Source organism: Salmo salar, chromosome ssa01 (genome assembly GCF_905237065.1).
Source record: "Salmo salar chromosome ssa01, Ssal_v3.1, whole genome shotgun sequence".
Lineage (NCBI taxonomy): Eukaryota > Metazoa > Chordata > Actinopteri > Salmoniformes > Salmonidae > Salmo > Salmo salar.
Genome location: NC_059442.1, coordinates 118,858,887 through 118,869,199, shown reverse-complemented (window position 1 = coordinate 118,869,199; position 10,313 = coordinate 118,858,887). Strand labels below are relative to the sequence as shown.

Sequence of the window (10,313 nt, the reverse complement as noted above, 5' to 3'; positions counted from 1 at the left end):
TACATTACAACCTGACAGTTACATTGCAACCTGACAACCTGACAGTTACATTACAACCTGACAACCTGACAGTTACATTATAACCTGACAATTACATTACAACCTGACAGTTACATTACAACCTGACAACCTGACAGTTACATTACAACCTGACAACCTGACAGTTACATTACAACCTGACAGTTACATTACAACCTGACAGCTACATTACAACCTGACAACCTGACAGTTACATTACAACCTGACAGTTACATTATAACCTGACAGTTACATTACAACCTGACAACCTGACAGTTACATTAGAACCTGACAACCTGACAGTTACATTATAACCTGACAGTTACATTACAACCTGACAGTTACATTGCAACCTGACAACCTGACAGTTACATTACAACCTGACAACCTGACAGTTACATTATAACCTGACAGTTACATTACAACATGACAGTTACATTACAACATTACAGTTACATTATAACCTGACAACCTGACAGTTACATTACAACCTGACAGTTACATTACAACCTGACAGTTACATTATAACCTGACAATTACATTACAACCTGACAGTTACATTACAACCTGACAACCTGACAGTTACATTACAACCTGACAACCTGAGTTACATTACAACCTGACAGTTACATTACAACCTGACAGTTACATTACAACCTGACAGTTACATTGCAACCTGACAACCTGACAGTTACATTACAACCTGACAACCTGACAGTTACATTACAACCTGACAACCTGACAGTTACATTACAACCTGACAACCTGACAGTTTACATTATAACCTGACAGTTACATTACAACCTGACAGTTACATTGCAACCTGACAACCTGACAGTTACATTACAACCTGACAACCTGACAGTTACATTATAACCTGACAATTACATTACAACCTGACAGTTACATTACAACCTGACAACCTGACAGTTACATTACAACCTGACAGTTACATTACAACCTGACAGCTACATTACAACCTGACAACCTGACAGTTACATTACAACCTGACAGTTACATTATAACCTGACAGTTACATTACAACCTGACAACCTGACAGTTACATTAGAACCTGACAACCTGACAGTTACATTATAACCTGACAGTTACATTACAACCTGACAGTTACATTGCAACCTGACAACCTGACAGTTACATTACAACCTGACAACCTGACAGTTACATTATAACCTGACAGTTACATTACAACCTGACAGTTACATTACAACCTGACAGTTACATTACAACCTGACAACCTGACAGTTACATTACAACCTGACAACCTGACAGTTACATTACAACCTGACAGTTACAATACAACCTGACAGTTACATTACAACCTGACAGTTACATTACAACCTGACAGTTACATTACATCCTGACAACCTGACAGTTACATAATAACCTGACAGTTACATTACAACCTGACAGTTACATTGCAACCTGACAACCTGACAGTTACATTACAACCTGACAACCTGACAGTTACATTATAACCTGACAGTTACATTACAACCTGACAGTTACATTACAACCTGACAGTTACATTACAACCTGACAGTTACATTACAACCTGACAACCTGACAGTTACATTACAACCTGACAACCTGACAGTTCCATTATAACCTGACAATTACATTACAACCTGACAACCTGACAGTTACATTACAACCTGACAACCTGACAGTTACATTACAACCTGACAGTTACATTACAACCTGACAGTTACATTACAACATGACAGTTACATTACAACATTACAGTTACATTATAACCTGACAACCTGACAGTTACATTACAACCTGACAGTTACATTACAACCTGACAGTTACATTATAACCTGACAATTACATTACAACCTGACAGTTACATTACAACCTGACAACCTGACAGTTACATTACAACCTGACAACCTGAGTTACATTACAACCTGACAGTTACATTACAACCTGACAGTTACATTACAAACTGACAGTTACATTGCAACCTGACAACCTGACAGTTACATTACAACCTGACAACCTGACGGTTACATTACAACCTGACAACCTGACAGTTACATTACAACCTGACAACCTGACAGTTTACATTATAACCTGACAGTTACATTACAACCTGACAGTTACATTGCAACCTGACAACCTGACAGTTACATTACAACCTGACAACCTGACAGTTACATTATAACCTGACAGTTACATTACAACCTGACAGTTACATTATAACCTGACGGTTACATTACAACGTGACAGTTACATTACAACCTGACAGTTACATTACAACCTGACAACCTGACAGTTACATTACAACCTGACAACCTGACAGTTACATTATAACCTGACAGTTACATGACAACCTGACTCCATAATGTTTAAAGAAGGAAGTTCTACCAAATTCCCAAATTGTAAACTCTTGCCAGACATCACCTGAGACATTAATTGATGTTTGAACTTTTGATATAACCTCGTCATCAGAGATACGGATGAAAAAGTGTTATTTTGTCGTTTGCTCTTTGGGTTTTTTATTAGGATCCTCCATTAGCTGATGTGAAAGCAGCAGCTACTCTTCCTGGGGTCCACACAGAACATGACACATAATACAGAACATTAATAGACAAGAACAGCTCAAAGACAGAACTACGTAATAAAAAAAAATGAAGGCACACGTAGCCTGCATATCAATGCATACACACAAACTATCTGGGTCCAATAGGGGAGAGGCATTGTGGCGTGAGGTGTTGTTTTAACTGTTTTTATGAAACCAGGTTTGCTGTTTATTTGAGCAACATGAGATAGGAAGTTCCATGCAATACTGGCTCTATATAATACTGTACGCTTTCTTGAATTTGTTCTGGATTTTGGGGACTGTGAAAAGACCCCTGGTGGCATGTCTGAGTGGGGTAAGTGTGTGTAAGTTGACTATGCAAACAATTTGGGATTTTCAACACATGAACGGTTCATTCTGATGGGTTCTGATGGCTTTGCTCCTGCCAATACGACCTCAATAGAATAGGTAATTAAGGCATTGCTCAGCCTCTGAGTTTCCCAAATGGCAACCGATTACCGCTTTAGTGCACTACTTTAGGCCCATAGGACTCAACAGTAGTGCACTATATAGGGGATAGGGTCCCAAATATTTATTCCGTGTCCATTACATCTGGGGCTAATTAGACCTGGCCCAGCCAATCAGCAGACCTCGTTCTGACGCCACCTTTCTCTGTCTCACCGTGTCAGGGAATACTAGGCGATTAGCAGCTGCATCCCAGGCAACTAGTGTTTAATTAGCCTAGTGTTTAATTAGCATGTGGAGGATAAAGTATATAGAAAAATAAGAAAAGAAAAATAAAGTATATAGAACTGGTGAATGAAATGGAGGGGTGGGGGGCAGTGTAGCTGTATGAGTGAGGTCAATCACACTTCTTACAGTGACTAAAACATTCAGAGATGATGCTGTGTTTTTTACAATGAAGTCAGTGCTAATCTAGGATCAGATCCTCATTGTCTATATAATCTGATTCACTGTGATCAAGAAGACAAAACTGATCTAGGATCAAGTCCTCCTTGTCTATATAATCTGATTCAGTGTGATCTAAAAGACAAACTGATCTAGGATCAGGTCCTCCTTGTCTATATAATCTGATTCAGTGTGATCTAAAAGACAAACTGATTGTAGATCAGCACACGGACTTTGAGACTCTTTGTGAATACAGGCTCAGGTTTGACTACTCACTGTGAGCATGTCATCACACTTCATGTCCGGTGTCTCTCCCTCTTCCCCTCTATTGTAGAACTTCCTGAAGAAGTTGAACGCAACCACCGTGTAGAGGTACACCACCACAGCCAGTAGTCCTACTGTCAGAACCAGCTGGGCAGGGAGAGAGAGAGAGAGAGAGGGAGGGAGGGAGGGAGGGAGGGAGACAGAGAGAGAGAGAGAGAGAGAGACAGAGACAGAGAGAGAGAGATAGACAGAGAGAGAGAGGGAGAGAGAGAGAGAGACAAAATATGAAAATATAAAACAATTAGAGTGTCATTTCCCCAAATTTGAAACCCTTATTAAAGGTTTCAAAGACCTCTCTGATGAGAATAGAAAAATATTTTGTTTAACAAGTAATACTTTTTCTTCTCAAAATAGTAGGGGGCAAAATTATTGTCATCCCTTGTTTTCAATAACTTACCTTATGAGGATAACGGCACTGAGCCGTTATGTTGTCGAACACATTGGGAGGGATATTAGACCATTCCTCCATACAGAAACGCTTTGCATTTATATCTATAGTCATCCAACTAACGTAAACGCCTTTATAATTATGAATAAATGGTGAATAATGATGAGTGAGAAAGTTGTAGAGGCATAAATATCATACCGCCCCAAAAAACTGCTGGTGAGAGGTTAGCATGTTTTAATGCTAGCCTTTTTAATGGTGCCGGTGAGAGGTTTGCATGTTTTAATGCTAGCCTTCTTAATGGTAACGGTGAGAGGTTAGCATGTTTTAATGCTAGCCTTCTTAATGGTAATGGTGAGAGGTTAGCATGTTTTAATGCTAGCCTCCTTAATGGTGACAGTGAGAGGTTAGCATGTTTTAATGCTAGCCTCCTTAATGGTAACGGTGAGAGGTTAGCATGTTTTAATGCTAGCCTCCTTAATGGTAATGGTGAGAGGTTAGCCTGTCTTGGGGTATGATATAAAATGCTAGCCTCCTTAATGGTAACATTAATGTAGAAGTGTTCAGAAACATATTCTAATCTCATTTAGAATAAAAGTGACTCCAAAATGACACAATACATTAGCATTCATTTATAATATTGAGCACCACATCATCTGAAACATCCAAAATAAACTGCAGATGCATCCAAGTGAATTTGTCCAAATACTATTGGTTCCCTAAAATGGGGGACTGTGTAAAAAGTGCTGTAAATTTTATAAACATTTCACCCGATATGGACATACTCTTAGAGTTTTGGAGTACAGAGCCGAAACAACAAGCTACAGTAACATACTGTATCTTTAAACACTGTATGTATCTACAGTTACATATTGTATCTTTAAACACTGTATGTATCTACAGTAATATATTGTGAATGTACCTACAGTAACATATTGTATCTTTAAACACTATGTATCTACAGTAAAATACTGTAAACACTGCATGTATCTACAGTAACATATTGTATCTTTAAACACTGTGTATCTACAGTAATATATTGTATCTTTAGTAAAATATTGTATCTTTAAACATTGTATGTATCTACAGTAATATATTGTTTCTTTAGACACTGTATGTACCTACAGTAATATATTGTATCTTTAGACACTGTATGTATCTACAGTAATATATTGTATCTTTAGACACTGTATGTGTCTACAGTAATATATTGTGAATGTACCTACAGTAACATATTGTATCTTTAAACACTGTATATATCTACAGTAATATATTGTATCTTTAGACAAGGTATGTATCTACAGTAATATATTGTGAATTATCTACAGTAATATATTGTATTTTTAGACACTGCATGTATCTACAGTGATATATTGCATCTTTAGACACTGTATGTATCTACAGTAATATATTGTGCATGTACCTACAGTAATATATTGTATTTTTAGACACTGTATGTATGTACAGTAATATATTGTGAATTAGTTACAGTAACATATTGTATCTTTAGATACTGTATGTACCTACAGTATTATATTGTGAATGTACCTACAGTAACATATTGTATCTTTAGACACTGTATGGATCTACAGTAATATATTGTATCTTTAGACACTGTATGTATCTACAGTAATATATTGTATCTTTAGATACTGTATGTATCTACAGTAACATATTGTATCTTTAGACACTATGTATCTACAGTAATATATTGTGAATTAGTTACAGTAACATTGTATTTTTAGACACTGTATGTATGTACAGTAATATATTGTATCTTTAGATACTGTATGTATCTACAGTAACATATTGTATCTTTAGACACTATGTATCTACAGTAATATATTGTGAATTAGTTACAGTAACATATTGTATTTTTAGACACTGAATGTCTCTACAGTAATATATTGTGAATGTACCTACAGTAACATATTGTATTTTTAGACACTGTATGTATCTACAGTAATATATTGTGAATGTACCTACAGTAACATATTGTATCTTTAGACAGTGGTTTGTAGAATACTACGTAAGTGCAGACATAGTGATAAAGTCAAGTGCAGAGACAGTACCTGTTTGCCGTTGTGTGTGACAGAAGACAGGATGGTACGGAGGGTCTTGAAGCCCATGGCGATGTCCAGGAGATGAGCAGCGAAGAAGAAGTTGTTATAGTGACCCAGGATGGACATGGTCATATACCAAGCCAGGTACAGGAACGACTGCAGGGGTCAGGTAGAAGAAGACGATGACGAAGAAGATGAAGAAGAAGAGTTAGAAATAGTGTCTGCTAAATGGCATATAAAATGTATTATTGTATATTAAATAAGCTGTTAAAGTTACTTAGCAGGATGAAATAAGTCTTTATTTACATTGTCTGTGAAGACGACTCCTAGTTTCCAGATCTGGTACTTCACATCAACAGAGTTTAATCTGTAACAGACCAGGAGAGACAGGAGAGAGAACACAACATCAACAGGATTGATGTTGGGGTGTATTTGTCATAGATTAGGCCTCCTGCTGCCACCATCCTGTACAGTGATTGGTCCTGCTGCCACCATTCTGTACAGCGATTGGTCATTACAACCATCTTCCAACTGAAACAGTTAAAACATTAGGAGAACAGCTTTCAAAAAAACACCTCTCACTATATTGGCTTCAGAGGAAGCTTCCTCCATATGAAAAACAGGGAGAGAGACAGATGCACATTTAGAAGGTGGAATTAGATGTTTTGGTTCTAAAGTGGTTCTAAAGTGTTCTCTCTAATGTAGAGTAAGCTTCCCCGTCTATGAGCTTAAATGATCTTAGTTCAATTCGTGGGCTTTGAATGGTCCAACAGGCACTGTCAGGGACACCCAAATCAAATTCAATTGTATTGATCACATACACATATTTAGCAGATGTAATTGCGGGTGTAGCGAAATGCACCCCCCCATCCCTCCAAACCCTCCCCCTCCCCTGTCATTTCTCCCCCATCACCACCAGCCGCCTACCCGGCTCTGTCCCCCCCAACCCCAGACTCACACTGCGGCTAACGAGCTGTCTTTCTTGGGTTTCTTCTTCTCGTGGGCGTCGCTGAAGTCCAGAGCAGCCTTGTCCATACCCAGCAGCTCACTGATGCGGTCATGGCCGTAGAACTCTCCATACTTATCCATCACCTGCAGGGAAAACCACACAGCTTTACTCAACTGTTCTAATATATTCTAAACCGGTTCTAAACAGGTTCTAAACTGGTTCTAAATATGTTGTAAACTGGTTCTAAACAGGTTCTAAACTGGTTCTAAACATGTTGTAAACTGGTTCTAAACATGTTGTAAACGGGTTCTAAATATGTTGTAAACTGGTTCTTAACAGGTTTTAAAGTGGTTCTAAATATGTTGTAAACTGGTTCTAAACAGGTTGTAAACTTGTTCTAAACTGGTTCTAAATATGTTGCAAACTGGTTCTAAATATGTTGTAAACTGGTTCTAAACAGGTTGTAAACTGGTTGTAAATATGTTGTAAACTGGTTCTAAACAGGTTTTAAATTGGTTCTAAATATGTTGTAAACTGGTTCTAAACAGGTTTTAAATTGGTTCTAAATATGTTGTAAACTGGTTCTAAATATGTTCTAAACTGGTTCTAAACTGGTTCTAAATATGTTTTTAAACTGGTTCTAAACTGGTTGTAAACTGGTTCTAAATATGTTGTAAACTGGTTTTAAACAGGTCACTGACGTAGAGCTAAACGTATATCATTGAGAGACTTCAGTGAATATGAATTCAGACCTACCTTCCTCTTCACAAACTTATCCCAGTAGTTGTTTGGAAACGATCTGAAAATCCAAAACCAAAGTACATTACATTACTAATCAACATCCTCCAAACAAAAACTATTATCCACAATGCTCAGTCTACACAGAGTACATTATCCAGCGATGGAATGGACTAACGAAAACAGTTTGTCATATTCATTCATTTCTCTATATCATTAGTATGCGATCAATAGGGCTGCAGGGTCAAAGCATCATCACTGCGAGACGAGCGTGATCGTTATGTTTGACATTTAAACATTTAGGAGGACAATTAGCCCAGCCTGTGGCCTCCGTGGACCCGGACCATGCTGTAATAGCTCTGCTGTAATAGCTGACTGAGTCCCAAACGGCACCCTAAACCCTAAACAGCGCACTCCTTTTGAGCAGAGCTGGTCTACAGTAGCGCACTAGGTAGGGTATGTGGTGCCATTAGGGAGGCTGTGATAACGAACTGAGCGGTAACTGTGAGCGGTAACAGGGGACTTACCCAGTGTTAATCACCAGTCTGTCCCACTGTCCTTTAATGTCGTCCTCCGACGGCTGCTCCGTGATGTAGAGACCGTCGAACTCCAGCTTCCTCGCCACCTCCTTCTCACGCTTGAAGATCACCAACGGGACCTGGTGGGTAAACAGGCACGGAGGAAGGGTTGGTCAGAGAGGTGGAGAACTGCACCTGGAGGCAGTAGAAACCTACCTGGAGGCAGTAGAAACCTACCTGGAGGCAGCATAACAGCAGAATACTACCTTGAGGCAGTAGAAACCTACCTGGAGGCAGTAGTAACAGCAGCATCCTACCTTGAGGCAGTAGGAACAGCAGTATCCTACCTTGAGGCAGTAGTAACAGCAGTATACTACCTTGAGGCAGTAGTATCCTACCTTTAGCCAGTAGTAACAGCAGGATCCTACCTTGAGGCAGTATTAACAGCATTATCCTACCTTGAGACAGTAGAAACCTACCTGGATGCAGCAGTAACAGCAGTATCCTACCTTGAGACAGTAGTATCCTACCTTAAAGCAGTAGTAACAGCAGTATCCTACCTTGAGGCAGTAGTATCCTACCTTTAGCTGGTAGTAACAGCAGGATCCTACCTTGAGGCAGTAGTAACAGCACCATCCTACCTTAAGTCAGTAGTAACAGCAGTATCCCACCTTAAGGAAGTAGTAACAGCAGTATCCTACCTTGAGGCAGTAGTAACAGCAGTACATTACCTTGAGGCAGTAGTAACAGCAGGATCCTACCGTAAGGCAGTAGTAACAGCAGTATCCTACCTTGAGGAAGTAGTAACAGCAGGATCCTACCTTAAGGCAGTAGTAACAGCAGTATCCTACCTTGAGGCAGTAGTAACAGCAGCATCCTACCTTGAGGCAGTAGTAACAGCAGTATCCTACCTTGAGGCAGTAGTAACAGCAGTATCCTACCTTGAGGCAGTAGTAACAGCAGAATCCTACCTTGAGGCAGTAGTAACAGTAATATCCTACCTTGAGGTAGTAGTAACAGCAGTATCCTACCTTAAGGCAGTAGTAACAGCACTATCCTACCTTGAGGCAGTAGTAACAGTAGGATCCTACCTTAAGGTAGTAGTAAGAGCAGGATCCTACCTTGAGGCAGTAGTAACAGCAGTATCCTACCTTGAGGAAATATGGAATCCTACCTTTAGACAGTAGTAACAGCAGGATCCTACATTGAGGCAGTAGTAACAGCAGAATCCTACCTTGAGGCAGTAGTAACAGTAAATCCTACCTTGAGGTAGTAGTAACAGCAGTATCCTACCTTAAGGCAATAGTAACAGCACTATCCTACCTTGAGGCAGTAGTAACAGTAGGATCCTACCTTAAGGTAGTAGTAAGAGCAGGATCCTACCTTGAGGCAGTAGTAACAGCAGTATCCTACCTTGAGAAATATGGAATCCTACCTTTAGACAGTAGTAACAGCGGGATCCTACCTTGAGGCAGTAGTAACAGCACCATCCTACCTTAAGGTAGTAGTAACAGCAGTATCCTACCTTGAGGCAGCAGTATCCTACCTTGAGTCAGTAGTAACAGCACTATCCTACCTTGATGAGGTAGTATCCTACCTTGAGGCAGTAGTAACCTATGATGCAGCAGAAGGAGATGACAGTGTGTAGGATGGCCAGGATACGCAGGGTGGGCTCCATGTACCCGGTGCTCTCCTCCAGCACAAAGTGGACAAACACAGGGCCCTGCTGGGGGTTTTGTGGGTCCTGGGGGTCACTACCCTCCATCACGGGGTCCCACCGCACACTGCTGCCTGCCCGGGGCCTTCTGCTCTCAGGCATCACTGCTGAGGAGGACGACACCTGGAGGAGGGTGAGGGGGAACAA

At 39.9% G+C, this 10,313-nt stretch overlaps 1 protein-coding gene across 1 annotated transcript in view; it reads right to left on the bottom strand.

Annotated features, from left to right (window-relative positions):
* The window catches only part of ryr2a (ryanodine receptor 2a (cardiac)), an 812,428-nt gene that overhangs the window by 13,462 nt on the left and 788,653 nt on the right, over positions 1-10,313 (bottom strand). Inside the window, exons 97-103 of the mRNA XM_045687844.1 lie at positions 10,047-10,289; positions 8,459-8,589; positions 7,950-7,992; positions 7,203-7,336; positions 6,551-6,611; positions 6,254-6,400; positions 3,749-3,883 (exon numbers count right to left, since the gene is read on the bottom strand). Coding sequence (XP_045543800.1) covers positions 3,749-3,883; positions 6,254-6,400; positions 6,551-6,611; positions 7,203-7,336; positions 7,950-7,992; positions 8,459-8,589; positions 10,047-10,289 — 894 coding nt within the window. The remainder of the gene's footprint in view (positions 1-3,748; positions 3,884-6,253; positions 6,401-6,550; positions 6,612-7,202; positions 7,337-7,949; positions 7,993-8,458; positions 8,590-10,046; positions 10,290-10,313) is intronic.